Source organism: Ciconia boyciana, chromosome 3, assembly GCF_034638445.1.
Source record: "Ciconia boyciana chromosome 3, ASM3463844v1, whole genome shotgun sequence".
Classification (NCBI taxonomy): domain Eukaryota; kingdom Metazoa; phylum Chordata; class Aves; order Ciconiiformes; family Ciconiidae; genus Ciconia; species Ciconia boyciana.
The window spans coordinates 119,911,190-119,925,504 of NC_132936.1; the positions used below are offsets into that span (position 1 = coordinate 119,911,190).

Consider the following 14,315-nt stretch of genomic DNA (forward strand, 5'->3'; position numbering starts at 1 on the left):
TATCTATCCTTTCATGCAATTAGAAATCAGTAGATAAGAGTATAGGATCCTTTTTTTTTTAAATGAAAAGAAATTATGTATATTCCTTTTTTTAATTTTTTTAAGCAAAAACTTTGTAAAGGAAACACATGTCACAAGAGATATGTGATTCAGTGAATGTGTCTGTTCCTGTTTTAACTGCAGAATATCTTTTATTCCTTGGTGAGTTGCTAGAGCTGGGGATGACAATAAAAAGAAGTTTTCCTGAAATTCCAGCTTCTTTGGATACTACATTTCTGTATCACATCATTCCCCTCATTATTTTTCTTCTTCTCCTGGACTCATGCTTTGTTGTAGTAATGAAGATGATTATGATTATTGTTAGCCTCATTTTGCCATTGTGCAGCCAGAAAAACTGGGCACGAGTAACTGTCTAAGCTGACATAGCAGATCGAGTCGTGATTCTTGACTCCTTGGTCAGAAGCCTTGCAGCCATGGACCCACTAGGCTTTCTTTTCTACTCTTGCTGTCACCAGCTTGCTTAGGAAAAAACCAATTGTTATGCTGACAAAAATCCCAGCAGGTTGTTGCTTAAAGGAAAGTAAAAACTCCCCCAAGCCTCAGCCTGTCTCCTTGTCTCTGTTCCCTATTTCCCATTCCCTGTTGCCACTGCTGCATTTCCTCAGGTTTGTTTGTGGACAGCAAAGGGGAACGAGCAAAATCCACGATTGGGGACCCACCGACAGACAGTTCAACGGTCGGTAGGAGTCGTGTGTTTCCTTTTGCTGCCACTTCCAGAGCTCAGGGGATGACAGCAAGCCAACCTGTAACAGTATGGTAAAATGAGCCTACTTCAGGTTTTGTAGGAGCACATACATCTTCCTGGCGTTGTCTCTGCTATTCTCTTTTCTTGGTACTTTGAACCTCTTTAAAAGATAGACACGCTCAATTTATTTAAAATTAATAATACAATTGTCCTTAACCTCCTCACTTCCTGATGTCGTCTGATGAGGTTTTCAATGATACGTGTTAATGCGAGAGGCAGAAATAAATCTTGTATGAACTGCATAATTCAATTTTGCTCTTGAATCTGTAGAACTGGCTAGGGAAAGCATCATAGACACTGAACTGACTGAAATATTGCTGTTCCCTACAGTCAAAATTAAGCTTCCAAAATAAGATTCTTTAACTTAGAAGCCAAATGCTTTGTTTTGTTTTCAGTTTGTATTCTCACTTGAGTTCCTTTGAAGTTGAAAATTTCTAGGTAGTTGTGGGTTTTTTTTTTGTTTTTTTCTTTTTTTTTTAATAGGGCTCTATAGCTAGCCACTCCAGCTTTCCTCTTTAAAAGTGAGATTCTGCTGGTTTTGCATGGCTCCAAGGATCTGGTTCTTAAGGAAAACATGGAATAATGTTTCCTTGAACTTAAATTCAATCCTGTTAGTTAAATGTATTATTAGTTTCAGAATTAACACCTCGGTGGCAACCAACAAAAGAAACATCTGAGAAAAAAAAAATCTCAAAGTATTTGTCGACAAATTTGGGCAAACAGAATGTTTGAGTCTGTCTGAGACCTCATTTCTTGAGGTTTTCCTTGAAGTTGTGAGGGCAGAAACATTTTAATGATATTTTAGATGATTCATCATCTGACTATTCAGTATGAACTTCATGAGTACATCCCACCAGCCTTTGTTTCACAGCCCCATCCCTTAATCTGTTTAACTGAGACAACCTGCTTCATGCTAGTTACAGGTGAACTGGTATTTCTAGTGCAAAAGCTCTGTCAAGTGGAGTCAGAGTTACCATTTCTGTTTGATTTTTCCTGACTCTGACGCCAGTCACAAAGACCTTTCAAAGCTACTGATTATGTGTCAGTTCAAAGTGATTATTAAAAGGAAATTATTAGACTCCAGTATCAGCTTACAACAACATCCCTAATACCAAAGCTTTTTAAGAGCTTTAAAGCCAGCTGCTCACCAGCCTGGCTCTTGCAGATTGAATGTTTGCCTCTGACAGCGTGGTTGTAAATACTGTTCGTAGAAGCATCTCAATGAGAAGGACTACAGAAAGCATTCAGAATACATTTGATAATCATTGAAAGATAAAAGGAAGCTTTTCCTTTTGTTACAGACATGAATGCACACCAGATACGACTGCTAGTGCAAAAGCGAACCGCTGGAAATGTCAGTGTTTGATAATCCTAGAGAAGATTGTTTCATACCCATAGTCTGAACTACAGAATGCAACATCTTGGAGTGATGGTTTTAATTTCCCCCTAGAGGAATAGGGATGCAACGGGAGCACGGGAGGAAAGAGCATAGATGCATCCACAAAGACAAGAGAAGAGCGTGTGTGGTTGGGCCTTATTGTGAATATCAATTATATGAAATCCATGTCAAGGATAATTTTATAGATTAGGTACAGTTAGCCTGCACTAAGTGCCTCTCATAATCTCTAGTAACTGTTTAAAAATGTTAACCCCCAAAATAACTGCTTTTCAGCAACAACACTAAAGTCTTGCCTTGCCTGCAGAGAGTAAAACTTTGCAGTTAGCTGTCTGAGAGCAACTTCACATGTCAGGTTCCCAGCCTTCAGTGCATCATTGGGGCTGCCCAAGGCATGTGGCTTTTCTTCTTTGAAGTGGCAGCCCTCAAAGAGGAGTTGTAGCAGCTCGCAGCCGTGAAGCATTTCATCTGGTTTTGGGTGGTGCTGCTTCTCATGTGAGGCATGTTGGCTTCAAAAAGTGAATTAAAAAAATTAATTTTACTTATTGATTACAGTCTCTAGGTACAAATAAGTTGAAATTGGGACTTTGTGTATGTCAGCAGTTGATCCTATACCAATAAAAAGTTACTTTGATTAAATACCGTAGATTAAATACCTCTCAGCCAGGTCCACAGCAAATGCAAGACGTTATTCTTATAATAGCAGTAGAAGAGAAAGATGGTAGTTCAGAAGGAGTGAAAGCCTGGGATCATTTTCTGGATGAGTTAATTTTAAGCTCCAGTCCAACAGGCTACTGGGTACAAAAGGAACAGGGAGTGTAAACAGCCCCTTGGTCTCATTTGCTCAAACGCATTGCCTTATTCAAGATCAGGTCTGAAACCGTTTTGCAGAGTTTGCTAGAGGTAACTTTACATAATATACATACCCCTTTACAATAATTTTGGTGTTTCTTTAGATGTATAACTTCAGATCCCTACCTCAAAAACTGGACCTTTTGTGATAAAATGTTTATCTCCATTACAACCAAAGAATTAAATAGGACGTGCAATTCAGAGACCTTTTTTCTTTCCTTTTTAGAGATTTCAGAGTATCAGAAAATAAGGAGGTATGTTTATCATAATTTAGTAAGTTCAGAATATGTGACAGCATATAGTTTGAACTCTAAATTAGCTCCACATCATAATGTCTTTTGCTGTCAGTTCAGAATAAATTTCCCAACATCCTCCTACAAATCAAGTTTTGAAGTTGTGTACCTTTATTGGTCTCCAATAATGGCTCTACACGTTCAGATGTGAGCAGATGAATAAAGGGAGCGCTCGACCAAGGACGCTGGGTTGAACTTGGTGCCATCCCTTTTCAAAGCAAGTGTATCAGTCATCCTGCAGCATCTGACCTCACCAAAGGAAGTAGAGGGTGATGCATGTCAAGTGCTCTGATAGCTATTTGCCAAGGTCACTCCAGCAGACGACATGCTGTCGTGACTGGCCCAGGGATGCGGGGTAAATTCAATCCTGTTGTTGTTCTTTCTGGAATAGATTTTGACAGGACTTGTTTTGACTTGTGCTCTGGAGGAAAGATTGGTTTCCTTCACTAGTCAGGTCTGTTTTGATCTTTTTTAGTATGGCAGTTCATTTCCAAAAGATGACTCACACTGATAGAGCACCTGTAAATCATAGCCCTTGCTGCCTTTTTTTTTTTTGTTGTTCCCGCCAGCTTACAATTCAGTTTTCATTGGAGCTACTTAAAGCCAATGAATATAAGCTTTTAGCATGCAGGTGTTGTAAGAAATATTAAGTCCTGTGGATTTTAAATGAATTTCAGGCAGAATAAGATTGTAATTTGGGATGTAGACTGACTTCAGAAGTTAATTCAATTGATGCGGCATAATAGTAATTCAACATAATGTGCTCATGCCATTAGACTTGCACAGAAAAATGCTCTAAATAGCTATAATGAATAGTTTGGATTTTGAAAACCTAGGAGAGCAATTTCACCTTGAATCATAACTGGCATCTTTCAGAATGCTTGTACATTACGAAAATTCAAAAAGGTGTATGAATTCAAGTAAATTTCAGTACCGCTCTGGGTAAAATTAAATTTTAGTGGCACTCAAACACTTCTGGAGACGTGGTGGTGAAATCTGCTTTCACCTGTATAGCTGTGGAGGAAACTAACCCTGATTCAAGGAATCTGCATTATGCTGTGCATAAAAACATAGGGAGAGTTTCCCAAGGGGCTAAAAATGTAAGTTCTGGGTTTTTTTAATGGAACTTAGCTGCTTAAAGAGCTTGATTCTTACCCATTTAGTTCCAAAGTCATTTAGATACCTCTAAACATGCCCGAAGGAGTGGTGTGTATGGTACTGGTGCTTCTCTCTCTGCTTTGGGTTAAGTCCACCACCAACACAGCCTGCCGCAGTGTTAGTGCCACTGCAGTGACAAGAACACAAGTCTCCATAGTTCAGTTTTGTAGCTCCAACAAAAGCAAAAGCTAAATTCTTTGCTATCAGAGCAAAATTCTGGTTTTATAGATCCAGCATTTACAGCCATGTTAACATTTGGGAGCTATATAGGTAAATCTGTGCACTAACGAAAGAGCTATATTACGTTTTTGGTAGGAGCTTTCAATCTCATCTCCTCCTATCTATCTTCTGAGCAGGGAAGTTCAGTCTAACAAGTTAAGAGTTTACATATGTGTATCACAGTCAAATTGGCAAGATATTTGCTAGTATATTTAAAAAAAAAAAAAAAAGAAAACAACAACCTAGCATAATTTGCCATACTCATATTATTTGTGCCAAGGGAAACCCATAAATCCTGGTTTCTTAGGAATCGTTGCCAGCCTATGGCACAGGCAGCTGGACCCTGCAGCAAACGCTCTGCTCCCCCTGAAGCCGTGCCTGGCTGCTGCATCCCCAGCACTACTGGTTCCTGTGGTGCCAGGCTGGCTTTCCTCCGTTGGCAGGAGGACATTCGTGCAGGCAAAGCTGGTCAGTAAGACAGCTGGAAGTTTAACATAGGTGTGCTTTGGGAGAGCTGGTGATGTGCCTTGTGCATGGCTGTAGAATTATACGTAGAATCTATATATAGAAATTTTTTTTGGATGGAAATCATTGGTGTGGGGGGTGGAGTTGTACGCAGAGGTATAAGACATGCAAACACAGGGTAAGGTGATACTGATTGGGAAGTTCTTGATTTATTTTTTTTTTTAAAAACTTTTTTTTTTTCTCTCTCAGTGACTACTAGGCATTATCTGTAAACAGCCTTGCTTCTGATTAGGCCTAATCAAAGTGAACAGGAAGGGTTTGATTAAAACAAGTCAATCCTTTATTCTTGGCTTGTGTAATGTGAAGCCAGTTAATCCAGCCCTGAGCCTAATTCATGTCTGCCATTCTGAAGCAAATACCCCCCCCCCCCCTTTAATATTATGACTAACGCAGTGGTCACTTGTCATTTTCAAACATGTGTGAATCTCTCTCTTTTGTCTTGAAAAATCTCTCTGTACTCATGCAAGTTGTCTGCAACTAGAGCAAGGTCTCTGGTACCTATGGGATAGATAGGTTCTGGAGGCATTTGCTACCTCTGACTCCTCAAGGAAGCTTTGCACAACTTTGACAATGTCTACTGTCAAAACCCATAGTTTTTGTCAGGAGAACCCAGCCATCCTGGTCTTCCTGCAAAAGATATCGGCCCAGGTGATCATGTCATAATTTTAGAAGCTTTCTCTCCAAATTTTTCCCAGAAATGAGATCCTTCAGGCACCGGGTAGTCTCCCAGGCAGTAAGTCTTTTTCTCATCGCTATGAAATCACAGCTGCACGTAATGACCTAAGGGTGTGTGCAGAAGATAAATGTGTACGGATCCAGAGGTGACATTAGGTACTTCCTGAAGGGCCTGAAATATCACTTGACGTATTGAATATCACATGCTGTCCTGCTCACATATTTTACCCAGAACTGCTTTATGATATCTTGCAATATATGTTCAGGTGTTGGGGAAAAAGAATTGAAGCCTCATGTTTTCTTTATTTAAAAAAAAAAGAAAAAGAAAACCCCACAGAAGACCAAAATGTTTCTGAGCTAGTTATATCTGGTGAGTCGATCCTAATCTTGAATGGCTGGAGGTGAAGATATTAGTCATAGTCTGTGTACGGTCCCCCATCCTTTCGAGCTGCTGTACTCCAATGCAATGTCACCTCATATTTTATATTCTTGCTATCTGCCAGTTCTTTGCCTGCTTGCTCAAATTTAATAAATCCAGAAATGGATCTGAAACTACTTTGAGACACCTATCAGAGTGTTATGCTGGCAAGTACTCCTAGTTAGCCAGTTTAGCCTCAGGTGGTCCCCAAGGGAAGGGGAGATGGTTTCAGCGGCAGGCACAGGGCAGAAGCTTAACTGTGGTGAACCGAATCGTGACCTGGAGGGCTGAGCTATCCTTGCAGACCACAGGAGGAGCCTGCTGGGACTACTGAAAACACCTTGGTTTGGGCAGCTTGAATACCCCTTGCTGTGTGATGTTGGGGTATTTGGCATAAGACAACCTGATCCCTTGGAAATCAGTTCATAAAGAAACTTCTTATAATCTGGCTAGTGGCTTTCCTTGTCCTCCACACCTGACCCAGATAATCCAGTCCTGTGTGGTGTTTGATATGTGGTCTGTGTCTTGAATGAGAAGGAGCTGGCTTAGCTTACAGCCCTTTTCCTAAGGGTTCCTGTCTTCTGCACTCTCCCTCTGGTATCACAGGCTGCACCCATAGCTTACCTCCCTGTTAATTCTCTCTGACTTTTGCCAGTAAGAAAAGAAAAACAAGCCATGGAAGAAGCAGATCCAATGAGAAGTTTGAATCCTGTTTTTCTTGGGAAGATGTACAATCTCTTCTGTTTGGATTCTGTATATAGCATCACCCCAGACAGGACCCTTTGCCAGCCTGAAGTCTCTGTGGGACACCATCTTCTGTCAGTGCTGTTTAAGCCAGGCTTTTTTTTGTAGTAGAGGCTGTAGTTAGTGATGATAGCTGCTGTTTCTGTAGCGTTTTGTATTTGAAAAACCACCCTGGAAGTAATGTTTTCTTTCTCTTTAAGACACCAATGGAAAGGTCCAAAATAGAGAAAGTTGGTTAATTTGGGAAAGGATCCCCCAATGTACGTTTTTCTTTGCATATGCCCAACAATTTCTTTCTAGGAGACAAAGGCAGGAGATGCACTCCCATTTCTGCATTACAGCAGGCTCCCTTTGCATGCGTTGTCTTCTAAGCAGATCCTTATTATTGCGGTCACAGATTGGAAGTGACGCATGTTCCTGTCGGCTTGTTTTGGGCTAGAGCCTTCCTTGGGAAGATCTTACTTTGCAAATATCTCATTGCAGCATAATGTGGTTTTTCAGAGTCAAGGAATATGCTTTAATATGTCTCCCTTTTTTGTAATCAGATTCCTATCCTATAGAAAACAGCTGTTGATACCTGCATATGCTTTGCTCTATGAATAATTCAAATCAAGGTTTGATTTAAAGCTTGCAGCACTTAACACTAGTCAACAGAATAATTATGTGATTGATGCTGGGAGAAACTAGCGTCTATATTAAAGGGAGAGAGGAGCCAATGCTAGAAGTTAGATGAGCAAGTTAATTAGTCCTGCCTCTGCCACTGGTGACCTTCTCTGACCTTGTGGTAAAGCTTTTGACTGTCACCTTGATGTGTAGCTTTTGAAAGGGGGGATTGTTTCAAAGAAGAGAGGCTATTGTTTCAAAAATCCCCAAAGCCTTGTAAGGTTTATCTTATTAAAGTTTGTGGTGCTTTCAGCTCTGTCAAATATTAACAGGTGATATCTATTATGCTAATTGTAAAGTGTTACATTTAAAGAATTTAAAATGCTGACTTTTTTGAGGAAATTGCTAGAAACAGCACTAGGAGACAGAAAGTTCAAAGTTTCTTCACTTTCTGGAAGTGCCAGAGTTGATGAGTTTTTAAACACACTAAAGTTTAATGAAAAATCCAATTCTTGCTAAGCTCTGCTATTGGTCTCTGAGGCTGTCGCTGTTTGTAATGGATTATGAGAACACTGTCATTGAACTGAATTCCTCTTTAATATGCCACAATTGAAAGGATGATAAGAACACTTTCACATTCCAGAAAGCTTTTTGATTGTAATAACTTTAAGAACTTTAAATTAAGTTATGGATTTATATTAAAATGTATAAAATTATGAGGTCCCCACATCACAAAGTAGTGCAAAAATCATTAGGATGACTTTGCAGTGCTGATGGATTGAGCACAAGATGAATGCTGGCCTACTGCTAAAAAGGTGAACCCTATTAATATGATTCTTAATAAGCTTTTAAAATGGTGGCCATTTTGCTATTCCCATAATTAAAAGGGAGGGAAAGCTACTCAAAGTAGTAAGTAAAGAAAAACCTTTGGGCCTCACAACACTTTCTCCAGTCTTGTTTCCTTTGCAAACACTTGGAATACAAAGTTAAAACTTGCAGGTATGGCTGTCAAAAAATTTTAAGTTAAACTTAAAAGCAAAACCACTGCTTTTCCTGTTTTGGATTTTTTTTAACCTGGCTTTCAACCTTTAAGAGTTTTGTACATGCCAAGAGTATTTCCATTCTCTGAACCAGTGTTCCTGAATGTGTGTTTAGACTGAGCAACCAACACAATCGGTGTGTAAGTTACCTATGTTACAGTTATCCCTGTTACAGTGCCAGGGTCCTGTGCCCTCACATTGAGATGTTGACAAATTTATAATTAGGATCTTTTCCAGCAATGTAGCAAGTTGAACACTATTAGTGAAATGAAACTCATAAGTGCATTTGGAAGAACGCTGATTACCAGACTAAATAATCCAGAACAAATGGCTAGAGTTTTGAAAGGCTAACAAATGAAAATGAGTAATAAAACCAAGCCTTTTTGAATATTTGTAGCAGCTATCTGGTTTTGTCTTTCCAAGGTAATCATGCAAACCTAGCAAAAGCAGGATTGCTATAATGTAGTGCTTTGCATACTAGGGGCAATGATTTAGATGCTATCGGTGAAATGCTGGTAGGAAGTCACAGCGCTGATTTGTATAAAATTTAGACACTCTGAAGGCACCCTGAGCTTGCCAGTGTTTGCTAAGAAATTTTTTTTTAAGGGACATCAAAAGATACCAGAGTGCTTCCTACCTAGTTTTAACTCAGCCCAAATTAACATTATTCTGTAAATAGAGAGGAAAATCATATCTGCTGCTGGAAAAGGATTTAATATAAAAGCTTTGAAAACAACTCTTCCCCTGCCCACTGAGTGCTGACAGAGGAGATCCTTTCATCTTGCCTTGCTCCCACTCCAGCAGCTTGCAGTGGCTTCCTGGGTTGCAACGAAGTCCATGCTGAGTCTCTAAGAAATTTTTGGATCTCTAAGAAATTTTTCTTTCTGTCATCTGGCACTTGGTGTTGGCGTGCTCCTGCCACTCTCCCAGCTTGCTGTGACCCTCATCCTCTCCCTGTCCCATCTGAATTTAGGAAGCATCTTTCCATGCACCGGTAAGGAGCACTCTTCCTTTTCTCCTACCGCTTTCTCCCACTTCGTTGTCCCCAATGCAGCCAACAGGACAGAGCAACCTTCCCCCTTACTGCCTAGCCACAGCTCTTTAATCAAGGCATATGCTTGTGGTGTGAGCAAACACTTCTGCCATCAATCACTGTTTCCCTCACTATGGGACTTAACTCCTAGTCAGCATATCTGGGCAGAGCAGCCTTTATTTCATTGAAGCAACAGCTTCTTTGTGTCAAGGGCACATCAGCTCTGTGCTATGCTAACACAACAGCATTGCAAACAAGGGCAAATGCAGATCTGGGATTTAAAAGAGGGCTAATTTGCTCGGAGGTGGTTGTTAAAGATCACATAATGCCAAGCCATATGGCTGGAAACCTTCATACAGAATGAATTCCATCATAATCTGGTAGAGTCTGCTTGTTGCCATTTTCCCAAGGATCTTTTTTATGTTCAAAGAATCTGTGATATTCTCTAAGCAACTCTAGTGCGCGGATCTGGGAAAATAAGTATACCTGCTGTTCCTGGTGTTTCCCTGTCAGATAAGTACATGCTTATAGCAGAGGGATTTTTTTTTTACTCTGTCGTTAGAGCTATCATGCCAAAACGATGAGTAATGGGTCTACAGGAAAGGCATGACAGTCAATTATCTGGCTATACGTACCAAGGTGAACACAATAGGTCTTGTAACGTCTCTGGTGAGATATTTTGGTACCTTTGAGCCTTCAGTAGCCATAAACTGGAATTACTGCAGTAACTTTTCAGCACAGTGCTAAAACTCTAACAGGATGCCATGTTTTACATTTGATTTTCTACCATATTCATCCTTCAGGCATTACTGGATTGGGACTTTTTTTAAAGGGCCCTACTTTTTGAACTAATTATGACAAAAGTTGATGTGACATCTGTTGCTCACTTTAAATTACCTCTTGGTCTGTTGGAATTCATCTTGGAGACATTTCTGTAATGAAATTTTTTTTTATGAACATTAATACAACCTGTGGGAGATCTGAATAAAAAAGAAAATTCACCAGTCCTGCCAAGAGAATAGCTTATGTGCCAGCTGCTTTTTTTTGTTTGTTTGTTGTTATCCTGCTTTCTGTGATATTAATACAGCCGGTTTCAAAGACTCTTAAATAGATAACAGGTTGTTATAGTATGGAGGAATTCTCCTTGAGAAGAGTGTGGATAATTAGGACTACTTCCTGACCAAACCACTTCCATGGCCCAAAAGCTGCTGTATTCAAATAAATAAACCTTGTGTTCTTCCGAGGAGATTGTGCTGCTCTGTCTTGCGGATATATTTCCCACTGAATGCAAGATTAGAGAATAATTTCTCAAGTTATCTTCTTCTGTGGTCAGTCTGTAGCAGAGCAAAGGAGTTTATCCCAGTGTTCTATATAAGATTTGCCTTACAACTATTTGGTAGACAATGGGTACTTCTTTAGCACCTGTCTGATCAACATTTTACCTACTGTGTTTCATTCAAAAGTTATAAATATGACTTATTAAATCATGCTAAATGACTGTAATAATTCAACCCATATGTGAAGGAAACCCTATCAGGTTTGTGAAAACTAACTTTGTGTTAATGTACATCTTGCCACAATTCCTCTAGGTACAAATGTACGCAAGTCGCACGGCGGTTGGCAAATACTAACTTTTGGGAAGGGGAATGTGTAAGACTTAAAAAACCATGAAATTTAGAGGGCAGCTCAGTGAAAAGATGCTGGTAGGTTCTGAGATAATATAGAAGTCGTGCAATCTTTGTGCAGATGGCCTTGATCAAAACAAATCCTTTTTGATGCACGGATTGTGGAGGCTTGATGAGGGAAAGATTTCTGAAGGCCTTTTGTGTCCATATGTAGTGAAATTCATGCAGAATGGATTTGAGGTTTGCACCTGCTATAGTGTTTGGTAATGCTAGACGGCAGTATTAGCAGGTCATGATTAGCAGAAAGCATTACATGACTACAGAAGAAACCAGAAAGCATCACACAAGCACAGGAATAAAACAGTTAATAAGCTTGGCAGGGGAAGAAAGTGGAAAATATTTCTTTTCTGCTTTTCCTGAGCTTAATACAGACATTTCAGTAGACATGTTTTATGGATGGATTTAAATGCTGATGGTTATTAAAAGGACTTTTCACAGTCCATGGAGATCTTGTTCCTTTTTTTTATACCACTGTTCATTTAATTCTTCAAAGTGGTCGTAATCAATTTGATCAAGTAAACCTTATGACATTTTGCATTTTGTTCCACAGAAATACCTCAGGAGCTTTTTCTCTGCAATGCTGCAATCTCCATCATCTCCTCTGCACATTGATAAAGTGGGGCTAACTCTGTCAAAACACACCATCTGTGAATTCTCACCCTTCTTCAGGAAAGGCGTTTTTGACTATAGCAGCCACGGGACCAGCTAACTTCTGGGCCAGGACCCTTCTGCCAGAGGAGCACAGTCGGAGTGGTGCCTTCACTTTTGTGGTGCAAGAGAAATGGGTTGGGGGGAGAGAAAAAAAAAAAGGTATCTTCCTTCATACCTGGGAAATTGTATCAAAACGACTCCAGTTAAAGACAGCTACGCCTCAACGCTAGCCTTTGGCCTTTACCAGTTCTCATATTAGTGCCTGCATTTTCCTGGCATGGGATATACAGCCATTTTTGTGTAAGTTGCTCTGTTAATACTGTACAAAGATTCTGACTCTCATGCTGTGTTTGGATCCGCTCCTTAGTGGGAGTGCTTCCTTCCCAGTTGCTCAGACAATTTGTTCTGGTGGTGCGAGAGCATCTCGTGTTTACTGTGGCGGTGTGTCATGCTGACAGAGGGTTTCTGAGCAGCCTTTCGGTTTCTGTCCAAGCTGTTCCTTAAAGAACACTTCCTCTTTAGTTTCCTTATAGCATACTGTGGCATTTAAGGTAATGCTCATACTCCACTGTTGTTTGGGGTTTTTTTTTCCCTCCCAGACACACATTTTAACTATTTGACTGTATAATTGTATAGCTTTCCTCAGAAGAATTAAAGGGCCTGGGTAACTTGAATGTTTACAAAAATATATGCAGCAGAAATAATATAATTTAAACCCTGTATAAGTCTTCCACACTTGATTGTTTTGAAGCAGAACGAATCACTCGCCATTAATTAAGAAGCAGAGAAAGCAATAGTTACCGAAGAATGTGGTCAGCATCTTTTCAGCTTTTCTAATTACCCAGACTGTAAGTGGATACTGTGCACTGTACAGAGCTCATAGCTATGCATAAAGCTAATGCAAAGTGCTATATTTCTTTTTTTGAAAAATAGCTTCTTCACAATAGCATAACACTGTAAAATCTGAGGTTTTTATTTGCATCAGTTAAAATTTACAGGATTTGACTAATAGTACTTTAAAACTACTCAGGACTCGTTCAGACTTGCACATGTATATACAGGTAGAACTCATATTGCTGCGGATCCAAAAATGTGTATACACTGTGACTGGAATGTAGTAGTACGTGTACATGTTAGTGTGTAATTGGCTGTATAAAAATCAGAATTGAACAACTTCCAGTTATTAAAATGCATAATGAAAGGTAAGTTTTGTGTGCCATTTGTTAGGAATGTGAAGCATTATTTGTGAGTTGCCATCATTGACCATGGGTAGGTCTTGGTAGTCAAACTATTTAATGTTGTAGAAAATTATTATTAAAACTTAAAGTAACAACACTGGTGACATTTTTATTTCATGACCTAAATTATAGGAACAGTCATGTTTTACATTTAATATGATGTATAAAGATAATTGGGTTCCATTACTAAGCCTAGCCTGCTACAATAAGCATTTCTAATTGGGGGGGAAGAAAAAAAAGAAAAAAAAGTATTAGAATGGATAATTTAAATTTTTAGAGTATTTTCTTTTTTTTTTTTTTTAATTCATTTCAGTGAAAACAAAAGTTAGGGTAAAAATTCTAAACCACCGGAGCCCTATTATCAGCAGGGTAGACTTTAATGTCTTTGGATATGTCTGGCTGTATCTGACTCTATCTGACTTAGGCATCTTAGTATCTTCAGTTGGGAGCCAGGTTTTCAAGCTAAGCATTCCAATCAAACCTGTTGATTCCCAAAGTGGTTTTGCACCATGTCCCAGCCATTCCCAGTCTCCCTTGTGCACTTCTGCACTCGAGTGCTAACTTCACCTGCGCTTCGTCACCCCCAGGGACCTGACCTCGTGATCCTTACCGTGCCCTGTGCTTGTATTGCACCTCTCCGATCTCTCCCAGGGCCTTTCTGTGCATGTATCATCCCCCTGACCACGACCACGAGGCCGTGTCCTCCCTTCCTTCTTCACCCTGCTGTTTGGCTTTGCTCGTGCTTCCCGAATCAGAAAGTGGAGGTTGGGTGCTTGCTGGATTCCTACGGTGAGCTGAGTAACTGGAGTTTGATGTTGCTGCATACGTTAATGGAAGATTGGTAACTTCACTTGGCTGTATTTACCCTCCTGACCCATACGAGTGCATCAGAGGCAGAAACTGGGCATGGTATTGCTGGTTTTCATGGGGAACTTTGACCCTAAATCTCACTTCAAAACCAGAAAGTCTTTTCTGTTTCT

The 14,315-nt window shown here is 39.8% G+C and overlaps 1 protein-coding gene across 3 annotated transcripts in view; it reads left to right on the forward strand.

Annotated features, from left to right (window-relative positions):
• The window catches only part of KIF16B (kinesin family member 16B), a 147,783-nt gene that overhangs the window by 129,195 nt on the left and 4,273 nt on the right, over positions 1–14,315 (forward strand). For all 3 annotated transcript variants that reach the window (XM_072857417.1, XM_072857419.1, XM_072857420.1), the window contains one exon: positions 11,997–12,945. In XM_072857417.1, the coding sequence (XP_072713518.1) occupies positions 11,997–12,155 (159 nt within the window). In that variant the 3' untranslated portion in view covers positions 12,156–12,945. The remainder of the gene's footprint in view (positions 1–11,996; positions 12,946–14,315) is intronic.